Source organism: Haemorhous mexicanus, chromosome 1, assembly GCF_027477595.1.
Source record: "Haemorhous mexicanus isolate bHaeMex1 chromosome 1, bHaeMex1.pri, whole genome shotgun sequence".
NCBI lineage: Eukaryota > Metazoa > Chordata > Aves > Passeriformes > Fringillidae > Haemorhous > Haemorhous mexicanus.
In genome coordinates, this window is record NC_082341.1 from 137,954,645 (window position 1) to 137,975,759 (window position 21,115).

Genomic DNA, 21,115 nt, shown 5'->3' on the forward strand with positions numbered 1-21,115 from the left:
GAAGAGCACAGGACTAGAGGCCTGAAGTTGCTCCAGGAGTGACAAAGCCGCATCCTTCGCTGGGCTGGAACTGTGTGAAGTCACCTTTCTGATATCTCTGGTCACATTTGTGCCTTCTCTCGGCTGCAGCTCCCCACAAGCCACCCACAGCTATATAATGGTTCCAACTCTTGCTTATTTGGAAAAAGAGGAAAGAAAAGAAAAACTGAAGAAAACTAGGAACAAACTATTTGTTTCCCAAAAACCAGCAAACCAAAATAGTTTGTCTTTTGTGTACAGTTTCTGCTTTATTCAGATCATCTTGTGAATTACCATGATAGGCATTTTCACACAACTTAGCTAGCAATAGAGCAATTTATAATCTGCTCTTTTTCACTCAGCATTTCTGCTGTGAGCTAAGACAAATGAGGTTATTTGCCAAAATAAAACAGCAGCAATTTCTTCTCAAGTGCATGTTTTTCCACTGTCACCTGCATGCAAGCCTCCTCTTTTCTCAAGCAGACTGACAGCAGTAAAGCATTTCAGCACATGTTCCCATAGCTGAGATCTCTAAAGTACACTCTATTTTCCAGCACTGAGTGTTTTCCCAAAGGTGATATTTTCCCCTCTACTCATGAGGATGCATCTCAAGTGCTGAGTCCAGTTCTGGGCCCCTCCATTCAGGAAGGGCATTGAGGAGCTGGAGCGAGCCCAGAGAAGGACGAGGGAGCTGGGGAAGGGTCTGGAGCACAAGCCCTGAGCGGAGCAGCTGATGGGGCTGGGGGTGTTCAGCCAGGAGCAGAGGAGGCTCGGCTGTGACCTGACTGCTCTCCACAGAGCCCTGAGAGCTTCAGCCGGGTGGGGGTCGGGCTCTTCTCACACGTAACAGGCAGTAGAATAAGAGCAGAAGGCCTCAGACTGTGGCCAGGGGAAGTTTAAGTTGGATATCAGAAGCAATTTCTTCACTGGAGGAGTGAATAAACACTGGAATGGATTGTCCATGCCTAGGGAGGTGGTGGAGTCGCCATCCCCAGAGGCGCTTAAAGACAGACTGGATGCGGCACTCAGGGGCAGAGTCTGGTTTACGTGGTGGTGTTCAACGTGGTGGATTTGATTATCCTATAAGTCTTTTCCAGTTTAAATGTTTCCTTGACCCTGTGTTTCTGTAATCTGAGGAAAATCTACTGGCCGCAGCAAGAGCAAGCAAACGCGCTTTCAAACCCGACCATCCTTCTCTACCCAAAGGGCAGAATGGTACAAAGCCTCCTTGATAGAGGGCCGCCCTGAGCCACATCTAGTTTTCACACCAAGTGCCTAATCAAGCCCAGATTAATCAGAAGTGGCCTGAGGCAGTCGGCGCCCTGAGGTGCCTGTGACGATAGCGCTGCCCGGGCAACCTCCGGCAGCAGGGTACGCAAGGGGCAGCGATGGTGCCGGGGCGGGCCTCGAACCCGCGGACCCAGCGCACGCGGCACTCACTGCGCAGCCGCGTCACAGCGCCGCCTCCCGCCCCTCGTGCCCGGAGCTGCGGCGGCGTCAGCTGACCGCGGGTCACGTGACCCACCGGCGGGTGAGCGGGCGGCGGCGCCGGGGATGGAGCAGTGACGGTAACGGCGGGGCTAGGCCCGGAGCGGGCAGGGGCAGGGAAGGAAGGGAACACGGAAGGAAGGACTAGCGTCTGGGCTACCCCGAGCGGCCACCGCAGCCCCGCGGCCTGCCCCGGCGCACGGCCTCCACCGGCACCGGGCCGCGCAGGGCCTGGCACGAAGGGCAGCGCCGGCCGGGCCCGGCGGTACCGCGGCTCCCAGGGGCTCTGCCGGGCCCCGGGGCCGCCAGGCCACCGCTCCGCCGCTGCCGGGGGTGTTTACCTCGGGGAGGGCTAGGGGACAGCGCGGCCCGGGGAGCCCGAGCCGGCGGTGCCAGGCTGTGGGAAGTGACATCTAATCCCTGCGATCCGGGTCGGCGGCTCCGTGGGGAGCGAGGGCAGTGCCCCCCGCCCCCGGTGCCAGCCCCAGGTCGCCTCCGCAGAAGCGTGGGGACTCCCCACGGCGCAATCTCCCTGGCAGCCTCGTTGTGTCCCCTTCTGCTTAGGGAATGTGGAGGCCAAGCGCCAGACGTGATTTCTGAAAACGAGCTTGAAGAAGTGACACTCTAGGGACTTAGTGCTGAGCCGCATCAGTTAACTGAGGTTTCCTGTTGAGCTAAATAGAAGCAAGTGTCCCCTGCCCTTTGCCCTGGGTTTTTGTTTTTTTTTTTTTTTTAATGCAATGCTGTAGTTGAGATTCTGTTTTGACATCTCTGTATGTTTTTCTGGGTACAGTGCTGAAAACACTTGTTCATAAGTTTTATTTTAGATTGTAGTATACTGCATAAAAGATTTTTCTTTGGAAATCCATTTTCCTAGTAACATGGGGATGAGGCAATGTATATTACAAAAAAGTCCTGGTCGCAGAGGGACATTGTGGGAATAAGTTACCCATTTTTACTGCTTATTCTAGATTTTATTTTGAACACTTGGTATTTCCTGCTTTATCCTGTGGTTCTTTTCTTTAATTTGCTTGGCTTTCATTTTAACAATCGATCTGTATGTATTTTTTGTCTGACCAGCATTTGTATCTCTTTTTCAAACCGTTCTGTAGCACTTCTCCTTTCTTCACTTCTTGTTCAGTATTCTCCATTGTTCTGGTTTCAGGTCCCCTCATGTAAAAAACACATAAAACTCTTCTACCAAGCTTTTTGTTCCTTTGTGTGTATTTGAGAATACCTCCATTTTACCCGAAATGGGAAATCATCTTACTTCCCATAACTATTAGAAATGGAGCACAGGTTCAGGAAAATCAACCACACAGACAAAAAAAAAATAGTGAGGGAGAAAGGGAAGTCCAGTGATTTAATGATTCCTGGCAGCTACAACTGTTTCTTTTGTGCCACTTCTGGAAATTTTATAAATATTCTGTAGAGAATATTGATATTTGTGGAAAACATGAGAATTCAATGTTCCCTGTGTCTTCCTGAGCAGGATCCTGAATTTCTGTGTTACTGCTTTTCTGTCTTTTACTTGGATGTTTGCAAGTTGCTGCTGCCACCACTTAATTTGTTTATCCAACATTTATTCCACAACTTTTTCTAGTCCTAGTCTAGTCAAATCCAGGCAAAAACAATTTAAAGCTTCAACACTTGGAGAGTGTGTGTCAGCTGTAGTGGTGTCTCCCTGAGTTGGTGAAGTTTACTGTAACCTTGGCTGTGCCTTTTATAGGGCCAGAGTTCAGAGGAGTGTAGGAAAACCTCTCTTGTGCCAAGTCTGGCATGCATTAAAGAAGATAATGCATCACAGTAGTCTGAATAAGAGGAAAATGTATTTTGTTCCAAATCATCAGTAATTAATAGACCTCCTGTGGAGACCTGTTATGTGAGGTACTGAAGCTGGTGCTAAACAAGAAGCCCTGTGGCATGGAGATAACTAATGTTGTGTGTCTGGTCTTTAAATATTGTGGTTTCTCAGCTCCCTGTACCTGCCTTGGCATTGTCTGGCACTGCTGTGCTGGGCCTGGTGGTGCAGTGCCAGAAGTCACAGTGTGTGTGCTGTCAAGGGCCTCAGGAACTGGGTGTCATCATCTCCTGCTGGAAACAAGGCCCCTTAAGTCCAAGGGGGATGGATGGCTGTTGTGCCAGGCTGTGCTTCATGATAGTGGTTTAATGGCTGGTAAACTTCAGCTTTAGGCTTCCTGAGTAGCTGAGCAAAAGAATCAGCAACCAGGCCTATATCTTACCTGGAATTTCAACACTCTTGATAACTTGCTACCCCTAGAATGAATACACAGGTGAAGAGCCTATGTGTGTTGTTTTGGGCAAAGTTTGCTACCACATAATAGTTCTAGCAAATACAACATTTGATTTGTTCTCCCTCAAAAAGAATGAGTGCTGTAGTCCGAGCTCATGAAATATAGGTTAGTCTCCACTCATTCAAAGCTGCTACAGAAGACATTGCAGATATCAAAATTTGACATTTAGATTCTGCCAAGGTACACTTTGATTTTTTTTCTTCATTCCCTCATTGAAAACATCCAGTAACTTTCAACCAGCTGTTTCTGCTTCTTAGTGACAAAAGAACACATACTCTTAACTTCCTGAGCTTGTCTGCAAAGTAAACCAGCATCATTTGTATTTAGTACCAACACTTCCTTGACTAATGCCAGTATGTATTGATGGTTTGCAGTTGTAATGGAGATATCAAGATTTGAAAGTGTTCTCCTTTTTGTTGAAATTTTTAGCTGCTAGGAGAAGCTTCTTTACTTGCAAGAATAAACTAGAGTTTATTGCATTTAAATAATTTTAGGCATTTACTTACTTTAAAACACTGTCCTAATCGGAAAAGTGATTGGAAAAGAGATAGCAGAGTTGAAATTAGTTAGGTTTTTCTTATTTTTTCTGATGTTTTCAGAAAAAGTTGTCTGTTGTACAGATGCTGGAAAATGTTTATAGCTGTGAAAATATAATGTGGGCCCTGTTTTATTTGATTTTTCTTTTCAGTTAGATTGTGTGCTTGTTATCTTTCTATGAAATTGCAGTTGCTAATAAAAGGTGCTAATGTTGCAAACTCAGCCCACTTTAATATACAGGATAGGCAGTTTAAAAAGATTTTCCAACTGTGTAAGTGTGATTTGGAAGATAGGAAAAAATGAGTTTGAAAGCTCATGATACTTTTGGTAAAATCACTTACAGTGGCTGGAACTGCACTTTAGCAATATGGAGTGAGATGTTTTTCTTCAGGCAAAGCTTTGACTGCTGTATTAATGGCAGATATTTTTTCTTCTTTCTCTTGCTTCCCTTCTGCTAGCATCTTGCCTTTATCCTCAGAATCAACAGCCATCAAGATAAAGGCACAAAAATGACAGAGTTTTGGCTGATTTCTGCTCCTGGGGAAAAGACCTGTCAACAGACATGGGAGAAGCTACATGCAGCAACTACAAAGCATAACAACCTTTCCACTAACTCAAAGTTCAATATTCCGGACTTGAAGGTATGTAAACTCCATGTTGTGTCCTAAGAAGTGTGTTTGTTTTGCACCATCTTTGTTTCTCTAGATTAAAACCTGCAGATGTTTTAGAGAAAACAGCTGACTTCTCTTGATATTTCTGTGTGGATCTAAGAAATTATTCAGGCAACAGTTATCTTTTTTTCTGAACTTCTAAGTTAGTTGTTCATTCTGTAAGTTTTCAAGATTCAGCAACCTGTGTTCTTTCAGCAAATAAAGCAGTTTTTTCTGAGGATGGTAGTCTTGATCTCATGATGGTAGCAGTTACTTGGAGAAGAAAAATAGGAAATTGTGGTCTGGTTATTGAGAGTTTCCTTTGACTGTTTTGTTTTGCCTTTTTAAAAAATTATTTTAATTTTTTTCCCCTTCTGAATTGTCTGCTCCTTTTCTCTGCCTGAGATACAGTGAAAAGGTTCCAATTAAAATACAGGAGTTGATCAAAGTGCTGCTTTGCCTTTTCTCTGTCCAGAAGTAGCATTCTTCTATTAGAGCAGTGGTTTGTCTCTGACTGAGCATTCCAGTGTGACCTGCCGATGTGTTGTGGAAAATGGAAAAAAACCCATTTGAACTATTCCGTGTGAAACAAATAGTAACAAAATCTAGAAGCAGTTCATCTTGGTTTAATACAATCATCAGGACATGGAAAAATTGTGAGCCAGTGTATTCATTTAGAAAAGGTCTTTCCTGATGCCTGAATGTTTCTTGAACAAGAATTTGGAGCTCAGTTTAATGTAGTGAAAGCCCATCAAAGCTTACAAATTTGAGGAGAAAGATCAGTGTTGGTCTACAGAATGCACCAAGTTCAGGTGGCACAATGCCTTTTTTCTGTCTCTGCTAAGGAACGAGCCCAGGGCACAGATTGCTTCAGTGTGCCTTTTAAGGTCTTCACACTGCCATAACTTGTATTCACATTTGGACTGTCCTGAGTTAGAATAGGGACTAGAAGAAATGTCTGTCTTCTCCCAGGATATCCTTGGATATGAGTCAGGATGGCTTTCAAACTGTAGGGTGCCTGCAGCATTTAGAGGAGTTATTAGGGAAAACTGTTGGGGCCCATCAGGGTTAGAAGCAATTTCTTTTGCTTCTACTGTGCTTTGGGACAGAAGCTGAATATACTTTATATACAGTGGGAAACAGTCTGGCTTCTGTGGACCTGGTGAAACTGTTAAAGCAGTGAGATCCTTTAGTTAAAACTCATTTAAACAGTGTTTTAGTCTCCACTGAACAGCAGTCTTATTGCTTAAGGACTTGCTTGTCCTGAGGCTTTTAAGTGACTAGTTAAAATGAGCTTCCTTATTCTGCTTGTGGCCCACAAGAAGGTGAGGCATGGAAAGTAATTTTGTGTGATGTTTCTTAAGTAATTCTGCTCCTTTCTGCTTCAGAGCTAAACAGAAAAGGACTAATGTGAATTTGAGTGGTCAAATGTATAGAAAGTAGATGCTAGGGTACAAATATGTTAAATGTTAATAACATCTTGGCTAAACAGTAGATTCATTTATACCCTGTAATATTTCAGCAAGAAATGTATACTCTAGGTACATGAGATTAGGGAAGAAAATGTTTTTCTGGAGGAGAAGGGAAGAAAGAGTGAAACCTTGTAGACTAGCTAGATATTTTATTACCCAAGATGCAAAAAGTCCAGACTCTTGTTGGTCTCACTGCTGCAGTTCTCTGATATTGTCAAAGTTTTCAATGTCCAGATTGCCTCCAGTGCTGAGATTCCTGAGCAGTGAAATTTCACATTTGATCTAAAGTAGTGAATTAAGTGCTGAAGCAACTGCTTTGTGAAAAAAGCAGCCAATTCATAGCGTAGAGATTGTTTTAACAATGTTTTGGATAGCCGGGTTACAGAATTGAAACTGAGCACCAAACTAGTGAGTTAGATCTGATCCTGTGGTGCTTTGAGGGGAGGGTGATATCTAACAAGTGAAACAGAGTGTGGCTTTGGTAAATCAAGATGTCTGAAATCTTAGACTCCAGCATTTTATGTAGTTCTGGAGAGATATTTGTTGGGAGATGTAGTTTTTACTGTTAGCTGGTTCTATCTTTCTGTGTTTATATACATCTGCTAATGCATTTTGATCTTTGCCTCTAGGTTGGCACGCTGGATGTTTTGGTTGGTTTGTCAGATGAGCTGGCTAAACTGGATGCATTTGTGGAGAGGTAACAGTTCATTTTTACTAGGATGCAAAGTATTAGAATAATGATGTGATGGTTTGCTGGGTTCTAATAATACACAGGTTATTTGCAGCATTTTTTTGTATCTCAGTGTTCCTCTGCAGGCAGTCAGCAAGCTCAGATTTAAGAAAGCTAAGATGCTGGTTTTCACAGTATCTGTTCTTGAAAAACGAAAAATAATCTGCACTTCTTACTGAATAGTGGAACATTATGCATTGATGAATGATGGTTCTCTCTACAGTAGTGCTGTGTGGTGCTGAGTCCTGGAGAATTGTTAAGAATTGACCCAGACAGATGTAGAAAATGGTGGTGAAATGAAGTAAAAGCTTGTTCTTTCAGCAGGAATACTGTTTACACACTTGAAGAAAGTAATCAAGTCATTTCCTAATCTATAGACATAGTTAAAAGTATTAATATTACAGTGCAAAACCTATTCATTTTGAAGAAACTTGAAAGTGATTTCAAGCAAAAGTAGAAAAATTTCACATAACCAGAATTCATGAAGCCATCTTCTGTTTCAAGGAGAGCAATTTAAATAGACATTTTTAAATAGAAAAGGAAACTATTTGGCTTGGCACATGTAAATAATATTATATGTGGCTTTTCAGTTAGGAATGCAGGTTGTGAGTGTCACATTGCATTGTCAGGGTTACCCTGTGTTTAGTTTGCATTACTGTTGACTTGTACCTCTCTACCTGTTTCTAGAAAGGGGTTAGAATCTTGGAAGTACAACAGACTTTAAAAAAAAAAATTTTGCAATATAGTGACATTACACTTAAGGTCAACACCAATGTGAGGGAGCTAGCCTCACCTTGTTGAGCAACAGTAGAGATTTTAAATAAAGTTGTGGAATTCTGAGAAATTGGTCTCCTTCAGATATTGAACCTAGCTTGTGCTCAGAAAGTTTGGATGTAGAGCAATCATCATCCTTGTTAGATCCAGTCACTTTGGATCCAATCTCAGGCAATTTAAAATGAGTTTTATGAATGGTATTTCTCAAATGGCAGGTTTGGGGTTCTGTTGTTTTTTTTTTTTTTTTTAAATATATTTCTATCTTTATCTTCCAATTTTCAGTGTTGTAAAGAAGGTGGCCCAATATATGGCTGATGTTCTAGAAGACAGTAAAGATAAAGTTCAGGAGAATCTTCTGGCCAATGGAGGTAAAGTGTTAACCATGATATCCTAATGTATTCTAAAACTGTAGAAGGGAAGGTAATGATCCTGAAACTTACTGAGGTACAAGGAGGCCAAGTGCAAGGGGCTGCTCCTGGGTCAGGGCAACCCTCAGTCTTAGTACAGGTGGGGCATGAAGAGATCAAGAGCAGCCCAGCTGAGAAGAACTTGGGGTGCCAGCGTGCATTTTATTTCAGTAAAGAGCTGTACTTTTCTCTGAACCAGTATTTTCTTTTCAGAGCCGTTTAAGAGAATTATCACAGCTTGTATTGATGCAAGAGAGGCTCGTATGAGTGGATAAGGGCTTGGAGTAGTGCCTTTTGTAGATAGCTGTGCAAACCTATCACTTCAAGGGAGTCACATGGTCATTGCTGCCTTTTTTGCCATTTGCCATAACTTTCCCTTCTCCCACCCATTTTTCACACAGAGCACAAAGTAGTTGCCCTTGTCTGTAGTTCTCCAACCATCCCTGACTTGGTAGTAAGTGTCATCTACAGTCTACAGAACGGGTGAAACCAATATCTGAAGGCAGAGGTCATGGATAATTTACAGCTTGTTTATTTTCTAATTTCTTAAGCAACAGGGTCCACACATGGGGAGGTCCAGTCTGTTACAATTCTCTTCTGTTAGAGCAGTTCTACACAGAATATAGTACAGTTGTCCTTTTATTGTCAATCTTAACAAAATTCTTTAAAATTTTAGTTGACTTGGTCACCTATATAACAAGGTTCCAGTGGGATATGGCCAAATACCCAATCAAGCAATCCTTGAAGAATATTTCAGAAATTATTGCAAAGGTAAGGTAACTTGTTTTATAAAACTTCCCTATTTGAACTTGAGATATTTATGCACAAAACTTGCTCTCAAAGCAATTTGGCTGTTTTAGTCAGCTGACAATACAGTTAGTAACCAAAGAAATGCATTAGGATGTGGCTAGGATTTGGAAAGTGCTTCCTGAAGGCATCATGCTGTCTTTGCTGATTTTTGTTTCCTAGGATCACTGAGCTAACAAATAAATAGCCAGGAAAGGATGTTTACATTTCAGTTTGCTGTATTAGCATATTGTTTGTCTGATGTTCTCAAACCTTGTGGGCTGTTAGCAGTGAACCAGGGAACTTGTGTACATTCTGAAAGCTGTGGCACTTAGTTGGGAGGGGAGAAGTAAGCCTTCATTATTAGATGTAAAGACAGCTCATTTGAGAGTTGTCATGTGTTTTCCTCATCTTTACTTGGCAAAGTGTTTCATACATGGAGGGTCTAATTTTTTTACTTGCTTTTGAGCCTCTAGGGTGTCCTCAGCAGTGACTGGCTGATTCAGACAGTGAGAGAGTTCTCTGTAGACAAACCTTGCTTTAAGATCTTCCCAGCCTCTTCAGGTTGTTTTTTTCCCTTCCCTGTTTTCTGTAATCTGCAGATTGGCTCTTGGAACTGCCTGTGTTACTAACTAGAAATACATAACTTGCAAAAAAGAAGAGGCTCTTCTGGGTACTGTAGAGACAGTCTTTGGTGGTGGATGTGTAGGGACTATAATGGGGTTGGGGGTAAGTGCTGACAGACTTGTGCTGTGCTATTACTGCAGATTCCTGAAACTATTACATTACTTTTTTGCAGAGATTACAAAATTTTAATGCATGTTACAAAGCTGACTGAGAATGCCATTACTACTTTCATTTTTGATATTTTCTTGGGGACTATCACTGTATCTTGAATTTATTTCACAAATTACATTTAGTAAGTATTCTTGGAAAACACCTGCAATGTGGCCTTTTGTTAGAGGATGACTGGCTGTCTTATAGCTCTGAAGATTTGCACATTAAGAATATCTTACAGATATAAAATAAAAATCTTAATATCTGACACTAGCACATATTTGCTTCTTCAGAAGAAGGTACCAAAATGAAGCACTGAACTTTTTACAGCAGTTATAGTACAACACTTGTTTTTGCAGAAATTAAATTTGAGAAAAAGAAACATAGGACATGAAGAGATATGCCCTTTATGGAAATTATCAAATATTCAGTGCATGGTATTCTGTGTCCCAGAGTCTGCTAGATAAATAATCTGCTTCAACAAAGCTCTAGAACCTGAACTTCAACTGTCTTACATCCTTCATCTGCTTTAGGGACCTCACTGACCTGTTGGATAGTAAATGTAGAGAAACAGGTCTGTTGGAGTTCAGCCTGAGTCATCCTGTTGGGGGTTTCCATTTTGCTTCATGTTTAGCTGTGCTTGTATTCTATAGGGACAGCTTTAGGACACCTGTGTCATAAATCTGCTTTCAAATAGTTTATAAAATATTTTCAAATGTGAGCCAGAGATATATGTCCATAAAGTAGAGAAGAGAAGGAAGATGACTGAAGATGCCTTATGTTCCTATAGAAATGACCCCAAGGAGATCATGTCACAGGACTTGAAACAGTTTTGTCCCAAGGCAGAAAGAGTCTGACAGAGATAAAGTCTTCATGTAATCACATGCCAAAGTGAAGATATAGGAAAATTGATAGAGCTACATTAATTAAAATCTCTGAAGCCTCTTGACAGGTTGATGTTAAATAATTTGAAAAGTTTGTCAAATAATGAATTACTACATTTCCTGTGTGATTTTATATCATCCTCACTCACTCAGGCAGCAGATTCTGTCAAAATGAGTAATGGCAATTGCAGTGCGTTTGTCAGTTGAGAGGAAATTACAGCAGTGTCAGAAACATTTAAAATAAAATGATATCTGCTGAAACTATTCATCAGTTTTTTCAGCTTTTAGCTTGCAGAAGTTTTGTGAACTCCAGCGCCAATATAGAAGACTTTTGAGCTGTCATCTGTGCTGTGTGAGAGCTGTCACTTAATCAAGTTATTCTTTGGATTTGAAATTAGAGGCCAGACTTATGCAAGGAGACAGCCTCAATATTTTTAGTGCCCATGTCCAACTTTTTCAGCAACTCAGGCATGCACTGAAGTGCAACAGCTCAGTTGTATGGCTACAAGATGCTGATGTATTGCGAATGACTACCTAAGGGGTTTAAATATCTGGGATTGCTCTGTGTAGAGAGCAATGTATTAGACTGGCACTTTCCTTATCAATGCTGTGAGTCTACCTCCTTTTGCAATGACCTTTGTGAGTTATTCACCAATTCTACTCACAAAAGGAAGTTTGTGTTGTTGCTTCATTTGGTAATTTTACAAAAATTTATTTTCAAGAGCTCTGTTGTGGCATTGAGGTTTGTGGTTCTGTATTCTCTAACATTTAGTAGGAAGCAAAGCTGGTTGTTTTTCACAATAAACTTCAGTCTAAGCAGTCATCTTCTAAAAGACTATTGACTCTACACATGAGAGCAATTACAGTATTGTCAAGTAGAAAATGCTGAATGGAACTGGTTTGTAAAGGCAGTGTTTGGTGTCAAATGTTGTTGGGTTTTGTCATTAATAATGCATAGTTATATTGTTGTTGAAAGTTTTGATCCTTGGAAAAGGCAAAAGGTTGTCAGTCTGGGGATGAGCTAAAATGCACAAAGGTACTAGCTTAATATCTTCTGATTAATTTTCCCCTTATGCTGTCCTGTAGATGTAAAAAATAAAAAACAAAAACAAACAAACAAACAAAAACGTGCTGGCATTACTTCTTGTAGTATTAAAAAGTTTTCATGAAGGTAATGAAGGTATATGCCTTGTGTGCCTTGTGTGACACCTGCTGAAATGTTCTGTATGTTGATTTGCTAAAGGTTGTATCAGTCAAAGGATTTAAATGGCCTTAAGTACTCATCTGTTGAATTTTGTAATTTTCAGAGTATTTTGTCTAAAAGATTTCTGTATCTGTAAAGGTGCAAGCTGTTAATGTGTTGCTACATTAAACTAACAGAATGTTCAAGCTTTTGATGACTTCCTGCTACAGACAAGCCAACTTAGGTGTTACCATAAATGAGATCACTATTTAATTAAGTGACCTTGCTTTTAAGAGAGATTTATTTTGTGGAAACAAAATCATATCTGGATCTCCAAGCTGAAGTGTTTTGTGCAAACGAAATGTTTTGTTTGTGGTCTAAATCTGTATAAAGGCAGAGTCTCTTGACAGTGTTCAGAAACTTTTCCCTGGGAATTTTTTCATGCTTGTACCTCATTACTACAGTGAGGAGGCAGTGAAGGAGGCAGTAAGCAGCATTATAATCTCACACCAACACTGTGCCACGTTCTTGCAGTTACCCAACTGTTACTGAGTGTGCTGATTTTAAAACACTTCCTTGTATAGGGTACACGCTGATATGAGTATGGTTGGCAGTTTAACATGTACTAAAATGCTTCATTTGTTTTGTGTTCTTCCACTTACTGCCAAGTTATCTAGATGGGAATGAATCATTTTTGGTAATCATGCTAATTAAGCCATCCTTCTCAAATCCATCCTCCAGGATTACTTGAGCAGCAGTGGCAAGTTGAACATAAGTTCTGTTCTAGTTCTTTAGACACAGTTCCTTTTCTTTTTGTTTTTAAGGGAGTAAACCAGATTGACAATGATCTAAAAGCAAGAGCCTCGGCATACAATAACCTGAAAGGGAATCTTCAGAATTTGGAAAGAAAGAATGCGTAAGTTGTATTATTTTTTGCTAATGTAGTGCAGGAACATTATCTCATCATGAAAACTTAAGAAAATGTGGAGTGATACAGGCTTAATTTATTTTTGAGGTGTTTATCAGTCTTGAGGAGCAGCTGTCATAAAAGAACATTTATTGCCAGCTGTCTGGTTGGTGTTAACTTACCTGTGACTGAAAAGCAATTAAGAAATCACAAAAGCATGTACAAATAGCATAAATTCTGAGAGGAGCTTGCTATTAGTGGTAACACTGCAGCTTAGGTGTCTTATATAAATAAGAAAGTCTTTCTTTCACACCACCTTAACTGGTTTTCTTCCCTCAGAATTTACCAGCAGAGACAGCTGTTGGGTACACACAGCTATTAAATTAAACGAGGACTGTGTGTTGTCTTGTCACGTACATGTGATGATTATCTGAAGTATGGTTGAGGTACAGTAGTTCTGTGCAAATGGGGTTGATTAATGTGCCTGAAGCCTGCCATTACAGTGAATGGCACAAGCCTGCTGGCTGATTCAGAGCCATGGGTCATGCCAATGACAGTACAAGACAAGCTGTTTTAGGAGTGAGACATAAGCTCTGTGCTAAGCCATGGCAGTTTGTCAGCTGCATGCCATTAAACCTTTTGTGAATATGAGGAAATACACTGCTTTAAGTTTTTATTGATGTTCTGCATGTAGGTCTGTACTACGTTAGTTATAACTCTGAGGCTCCATGTGCTAGAATCCACAGTTAATGGTTTGAATGGTTCTTGCAATTTTAAATCACTTTTAAAAAAAACAAGTTGGCGTCTTAAGTGTGTGACGTATTTGGAATATGGAAATGATGCACAGCAGCGGAGCTACTGATAAAAACGTCAGTGACTTTGGACAGTGAGATCTAAAATGAATATAAGGAGATTTTGTTTGCTCTGCTAATGGCAATTGTGTAGGTAAAATGTATTTTTGAGAATGCTACAATATCAAGCACTGGAAACTATTATCCAGACAACTTCAAATCTTAAACATGTAATTGTTCTGCCTTTGTTTCTCTGCAGGGGAAGCTTGCTAACCAGAAGTCTTGCTGATATTGTAAAGAAAGAGGACTTTGTACTTGATTCAGAATATTTGGTCACATTATTAGTGATTGTGCCGAAGTAAGTTTATTCATCCTAAGAGTAGAATACAATGAGAAATATAAATCAAATAATAGATCTCACAGCTCTATAATACTGTCAGAATGACATCTGAATTTACTTGGGGCTTTCCTGGATGAGCAAACAGAACTGTTGAGATGCTCAGGAGAAATAAGTGACCGTCTGTGCCTGGGTTCCTTTGTTAACAAAAACTTCTTCTAAGGACTGCTGAGTGGTCATGAATTTCTTAAAGAAACTGGAAATTAGATTTATGTCTCTTATTCAGTGTTTGCTATGACTAATCATGTTCCAGATGGTGTCCTTATGAAAATAAGTGCTGAGTAAAAACATGGCTTGTTTTACATTAGAAGGCTTAAATTAAATTATCCTGGTTATGACTATGCCAACTTCCACCACTTAGTGAGTGAACTCTTTACTGCTTTGCTCTGCACGTTTTTAGATTGCCTGAACACTGTTTTTTTGGGTTTTACTTATTAACTAAGTCTGTGCCATTGGAACCCTGCTTATGTCCTGTCATGTCTGGGGGATATGGGGGAACAGGCTGTTCTTATTTGAAATGTTCGAACAACAGAAACCTCATGTTTTCCCCTGGCCAAGGTAAGTGGTGATACAGATGCCCTCAAAACTATTGAAAAATGAAAAAATGGCCCTTGACTGGAGCTGCAAGCAAAGAGAGCTCCTAATTTATGAAAAGCCCCCTGGCTCTCTTTACCACAGGAGCCATTAGAGTCTGTCACATGTTTTTCCTCTGGTGAGGGAAAACCAGTTTTGTGGTGGCTTTAGCAGAAGGCAGGCGGTTAGAATATCTCAGCTGTTATTTTTCTGTCTTGTTTTTGCTCTTGAAAGGATGGAACCTCTTCACAACTAACTACAGAAAGGCAGGGCTTCCAAAATTCCCAGACCTTCAGGCAAGTGCAGGACTCTAGGGAACCTGTTTATAATTGTGGAAGAAGTAGTCCTCTGCTCAAAAGAGCAGGGTTGCATGAGGAGTTTCTGATTAACCTTGACAGTTAATTCCATTTGGTCCCCTGAGATCTGTACTTAGTGATGATTTAATTTCATAGTTCTTTCATTTTAAAAATGTTGCACTTGTAAGCTGACATGAGGACTGAAAATGTGTTACTTTTGCAATTACTACAGTTTATTTATCCATAATTATAAAAACAGCATGAGGAGAACTTGTGTTTCTTGAGTCTTGCGTATTTCTGACAACCTACTCCTGAGATGGAAGATGTGATGATTAAATATTTTTACCTTTAAAAAAAAAATTGCTCCATTAATCTCAGATTAAAAGTCTAACAATAACCTGTGTATTCTCTAGGTTAAATTACAATGACTGGGTTAAGCAGTATGAAACACTAGCAGAGATGGTTGTACCACGTTCCAGCAAGTAAGTTGGGAAATGCTAGATCTCATATTTGCATGCACTGTGTTTCAGGGTGTTCTTTATCTAGAAAGACTTTGAATTTTAAAAATTGGTCAAAAACTTGTAAAATATGTCTAACTTTATAGCTTTATCTGATCAAATAATTGAGGAAAGATTCAAATGAACTCTAGGGTTAAAAAGTTACTTAATTTATGTGAGAAGAGTGAGAGGATTGAAAAGTTAATCTAGTTCTGGTCAGATATATTCAGCCTCTAGCTGGAGTGTGGTGGAGATAAGCAACAAATGCTGGCTGCTGGCCTGTAAGCTTTAGGTCTGTATTCACAGGACTTGAATCAAGTTATATGAACTCTGAAATCGCCTAAAGAATGGACAACTGGAAGTGTAAATGATTTTGTTGTGTACAGAGAAAGGTAGCTTGTCTCTTTGGGTCCCTGGTATCAAGCTGGTGCTAGGTACTGTGGTGGACAAGATTAAACCACTTTAGCAACCTTGTAACCGCATTGAAGATAAAGTCCACGTGTAGCACAAAGCATCAATTTGTGGTTAATTTTAACTGGCAGACTGAGGTTTTGATCAGGAAAATCTGATACTACCACTTCTGTGCCACTTAAAAAATCTGAACTTGCTCTGGAAAGCTTCACATTTGGAAGACCTGCTAGTGCTTCTTAATTATTATGGAACCATGGCATAGGGCTAGCTTAAGAAAAGGAACTTGTTAAACTGTTGGAGAATGCTTGTGTTGAAGACAGTATGACATTGAGGAACAGTCTAAATCTGTTCAACCTTTTTTTGCCTAAGGTAAAGCCTCAAAATATGCAATATTATTTTTATTATAAAATAGTAAATCTAGGGGTCATCTTTGCAGCCTAAGAAATATTTTGTTTTGCCAACCTGTATCTTTTTAATTTGTGTATTTTTCTATTTTATATCCATTTAATTTTTTCTTTAAAACACACATTTCTATTAAATCTGTAGTCGAAACGTTTCAGTACTAAACCAGCTTCGGTTACATTTCTTGTTAAATAAGTTTTAATTTGAACAAATATCATATGAAATGGTTTTGTGTGATGAAGTCTCTGAATGTAAACTGTAAGCTGCCATCATTTATGAAGGGAGCAATTAAGAGCAGTTAGTTACATTTTGTATGCGGGGCTTAATTTGAGAACTAAATCTTGTATAATTATTTACATTCATGTCTTTCCTTGTAGCAATAAAGTACAACATGGGGTACTGTGTGACTGATCTGTGCTGACTTGAACCTGGCTAATTCTGATACTTGGTTTTTCTTTCTGTGTAGTGTACTCTTTGAGGACCAAGACAGCTACCTTTGTAATGTCACCTTGTTCAGGAAGGCAGTGGATGATTTCAAGCACAAAGCCAGAGAATATAAGTAAGGTTTATTTGTGTGCATTCTGTCTCTCATGCTTTGAAGGATCTCTAGATAGGCACTTTTGATTTTATTCACTTCCAAATGCAGATTTATGGTCCGTGACTTCCAGTACAATGAAGAAGAGATGAAAGCTGATAAAGAAGAAATGAACAGACTGTCAACTGACAAGAAGAAACAGTTTGTAAGTCTTAATAAACTGGTCATTAAAAAAGTGTGAGACATCTGAGACTTGTTATTGCTACATAAAATTTTCATGAAATTGTGATTCAGAGAAAGCATTGTAGGGATGACGGGATGTAGCCAGCCTGCCCCCAGCTAATCTATTCCGGGATAATTGAATTTCGTGCAGCACAAGTGCTCCTCACTGCAGTGAACCAAGGGCTGGTAATGCAGCTGATAATGTTTGAAGTTTGAAAATGGGCAAGTGTTTGAATTACATAATCAGATATTACTAAAAGGATCTTTAATATAGTTAGATCATGACAACTGAGATGGAGAACTGAAGGGACAATGGGAAGTCTCATTAAATGTCTCTTTACTTTGTATCAAAACACTCTTGAGCCATTATACCCATAGTGAACTCTGTCTTTAGCTTGTCTTTTATTATGGTAGATATTGAGTAGCTGCTCAAACGTGCATAATGGGCTGAGTCTTTTTCTGATGTTTGAATGGCTTATTTTTTTTCCCCTCTTTTCTTTTTCAGGGGCCTCTGGTTCGGTGGCTGAAAGTTAATTTCAGTGAAGCTTTCATTGCATGGATTCATGTGAAAGCATTACGTGTCTTTGTTGAATCTGTTTTAAGGTAATGAGGCAGATTTGAATAGTGATTTTCTTCCTAGACTTGGTAAGAATTTACATCTAGTTTGGGTTTACCAAATTGAAGCATGTGAATGCTGCTCTTCTGGGAAGGAGGAAGCAAAAAAGTAGGGCAGTAAGAATACTGGTGGCAATAGCTGGTGTTGCCAGTTGTGAAATATTTGAGGTAGATAATTGTGTATCTTCCCATTGGAAAGTCTTTTCACTATTGCTTTAGGAGTTACAGATACTCTGTACATAGCAGGGAGACATATTTACTGATTCTTAGGTTACTGTATGAGCTGTTTGTAACATTAACTACATCTTAGATTTAAACGGCAAATTTGAATTGTTCACAATAAAAACTGTTTGAGCTTTCAGTAACATAGTTTAGCATCATGAAATCTATGCATTTTCCTCAAGACATGCCTTTTGTAGTTTAAATTTTTCAGTGTTAAACCACTCAATATTCTAACTAGAAATTTTATCTGCTTTTTTTCTTCATACTATCCACAAGTGTTGTTACTAGTCAAGAACAGCTGTAGTTGTTCTTTAAACACCTTTATTTTTTAGAGTTGAAGACGTTCCTACAGTGGTCAGTAATGGGCAAGGTGGTTTTAGCCTTTTTGATCAGTTGTCATGATGGAAAAAAGCAGAGGAGAAAAAGAAAATAAATCACATGAACTTGCATTCTTGCTGCTATGGCTTTATTGTGAAGACAAAACTTGAGTAAAGTAGAAAGCTGAACCTGACTGGAATGTTGGCAGCTGTTTCCACACTCCTAGAAAGGAGGATTAAGTAAATTGTCCACCAAGTGTCATAAGGAAAGTAAACTAATGGAGTGTTCAAAATTTAGTCTGTGTTCAGGTAACATTGAGAATTATGCTAAATACTCAAGGATTTAAAATTATTTTAAAAATATTTAGCCTTCTGTTTTGTTATTTTAAGCTTGAAGTTCTACTTTTTTGATGCCTTATGAATTGTAGACACAGAATGGTTTTGCAAAAATGGAAATTAGCAGAATTTCCTCTTCAGCCATAGGATTCTTTCTCAAAAAAAAAAAAAAATTCTGCTTTGAATTATGAAAGAAGGTTTATTTCAGCATTTCCATGGTTTTCTACTTCACTTCCTCAGGTATGGTTTGCCAGTTAACTTCCAGGCAATGCTGCTTCAGCCTAATAAGAAAACAATGAAGAAACTGAGGGAGGTTCTGTATGACTTATACAAACATCTTGACAGCAGTGCAGCAGCTATCATTGATGTAAGTATTTTTTAACTGCTACTAGTGTGTTTAAACAAACTCTATTGGCATCATTAAAAAGCTGTACCTTTCCATATTTTTCATTTTCTCACAGTACAGAGAATTTTGTCTCCTTAAAAAAATGCTGCCTCTGTTTTACACTTTTGCAAGGCAGATGGTATTTAAAATTGCAGCCAATATATTTGAAGAGGTGTCTGGTTTAAAAGTCACATGTAATTTCTTCTTAGTGCACTTTTTCCTACTACTGATGGAAAGATACAGACTGCAAGTTAGCATAGCAATCCTCTGCTGAAGAAGGCTGAATCATTGTCAAAGGGAATCAGCCTTTCCATCTGTAGAGGTCTCATTTTCATGTGTAAAAACTGGTTTGTTGGGAGGCTTATTCTACTAATTTGCTTGGTATTGAAAAGCAATGATGTTTGTAGGTAAAGGTTAATGGAAGGTACCATGAGTTTAGCTGAGTTAAAAAATATTCTTAACGTTAAATTGAATGTAATGTATTTCCAGGCCTTTTTGGGGAAAGAGGATGGAGACAGTTTAGGTGAAAATTAAAGATGCTGAACTTATATAACATCCTGGATCATCCAGCACCCTATAATATTCTCATCAGAAACTGACAGTGTTTAGATGTAGCAGTGATGATTTGTTTACTATAGCAATGGATGTGAATTACTGATACAGAACTACTTAGATTTTGAAAAAGCACTTTGTATTTACTTTTGAAAAATACTGTTAGTCATTTGTTAAAGTTCCAGCTTTCCCTGTTATTTAAACAGTCACTTGAATGTGAAAATTTAACCTTGAAATCTTACCTGGCCTATTTCCTTCTAAAACATATTAATATTTCAGCTATTTCTTAACAGGCGTCTGAATTGTAAGAGTATAACTGGTTTCAAAACTTTTATTTGCAGGCAACTATGGATATTCCAGGTTTAAACCTCAGCCAACAGGAGTACTACCCATATGTGTACTACAAGATCGATTGTAATTTGCTGGAATTCAAGTAAAAGTTCCCTAACATGACAATCTTCTCAGTGTTGGTGTAAACAAACAGAAGTGAGGTTGAAGTATAGTAATACTTTTAACATTCTACTAATCATATGCTTGCTTCTTATGTTAGGTGAATTGAACACACTGTGGTCCATCTCTAGACATTTTCTTTTTAAAGAGCAGTGTAGGTAACCAGCTTTTAATCAACTATGTCTGTAAATGTATATTGAGAGAATTGAAGTATTTATAAACAGAGTGATTTATTTAAGGAAAAGCTTATCCCTCTTTCCTATGGTGGTCTGTGTTAATTCCATTTACTGTTGTTTATAAGAAAAACTTGTTTACAGAAGACTAGTGTAAATGTTCATGGCCATTTTGTTCATTTGATTTAGTAGATACAACTGTGTTAACGTTGTTGAACTGTGATGTAAAGTATGTAAAATTGATATGAAATCGTGCTTTCTGAATGGTTTAAAATTACAATTGATGCACTGTAAACACAGGGAAAATAAACATACCTGTGCAAATGTGTCACTTTCTTCTACCACATAAAATTGCAGATACTTGTGTCTAAACTGAAGCAAGATGTTAAGTCTTTAATAGTGCTGCATCCTGCACACACTACTACAGAAATACAATTGGCTTCAGCACAAGTACTTTTAGGAGATGCAGAAACTAATTTTGCTTTGTGCAGAAAGGCTCAAGTATGTTGTTTGGCCACCACACACATGTATGAATGTATTTCATGTTTGTATCTTTGTGACTCTAAAGAAAAGATGTGAGACAATCACTGGGAAGATGAGGGCAAGCTGGGATAATAACAAGCTAGGCTGAGCTGGGATTTTGATAATTCTTTCTTTTCAGTCAGTTGAAGCTTGAGACAATTGTATAGCTTTGAACACTCTACTATTAGATGCTCACTTTTTTTTTTTTGCAATATCTGTTCTCCACACAGGGAATATGATGGCTTCCTTCTAATGTGGATAGAGAGGAGTTGTTTATTTCAGGAGCAGCTATTACAAGTATTCTACCTGTCTGAGTAGCTAAATATGCAGTAAAAGCTGCAGTATTGTTTAAAACTGACTTGAATCGAGTGAGACTGGAGGAGTTCTGATTTATCAAAATCAGTATTTAAAGTACTGTAACCACTGTATTCTTTTCTCATTTAGTACCTAACTGAAAATATCAGCGCTCTAAGCACTACAGAGCTTTCAGC

At 39.1% G+C, this 21,115-nt stretch overlaps 1 protein-coding gene across 1 annotated transcript; it reads left to right on the top strand.

Annotated features, from left to right (window-relative positions):
* The first annotated feature begins 1,480 nt into the window (after positions 1 to 1,480).
* On the top strand, positions 1,481 to 20,426 carry ATP6V1C1 (ATPase H+ transporting V1 subunit C1). The gene is made up of 13 exons (XM_059865018.1): positions 1,481 to 1,586; positions 4,817 to 4,999; positions 7,110 to 7,177; positions 8,267 to 8,352; positions 9,068 to 9,162; positions 12,846 to 12,937; positions 13,979 to 14,077; positions 15,399 to 15,467; positions 16,762 to 16,854; positions 16,942 to 17,035; positions 17,558 to 17,655; positions 18,783 to 18,909; positions 19,821 to 20,426. Exons 2-13 carry the CDS (start codon positions 4,868 to 4,870, stop codon positions 19,914 to 19,916), a joined length of 1,149 nt encoding a protein of 382 aa, XP_059721001.1. The 5' UTR covers positions 1,481 to 1,586; positions 4,817 to 4,867; the 3' UTR covers positions 19,917 to 20,426.
* The last annotated feature ends 689 nt before the right edge of the window (positions 20,427 to 21,115 follow it).

Coding starts and splice junctions, on each gene's coding strand:
- ATP6V1C1 (XM_059865018.1), top strand. CDS start 4,868: ATGACAGAGTTTTGGCTGATTTCTGCTCCTGGGGAAAAGACCTGTCAA. Junction 9,163..12,845: donor TTTCAGAAATTATTGCAAAG/GTAAGGTAACTT, acceptor TTTGTTTTTAAG/GGAGTAAACCAGATTGACAA. Junction 17,656..18,782: donor TTTGTTGAATCTGTTTTAAG/GTAATGAGGCAG, acceptor TCACTTCCTCAG/GTATGGTTTGCCAGTTAACT.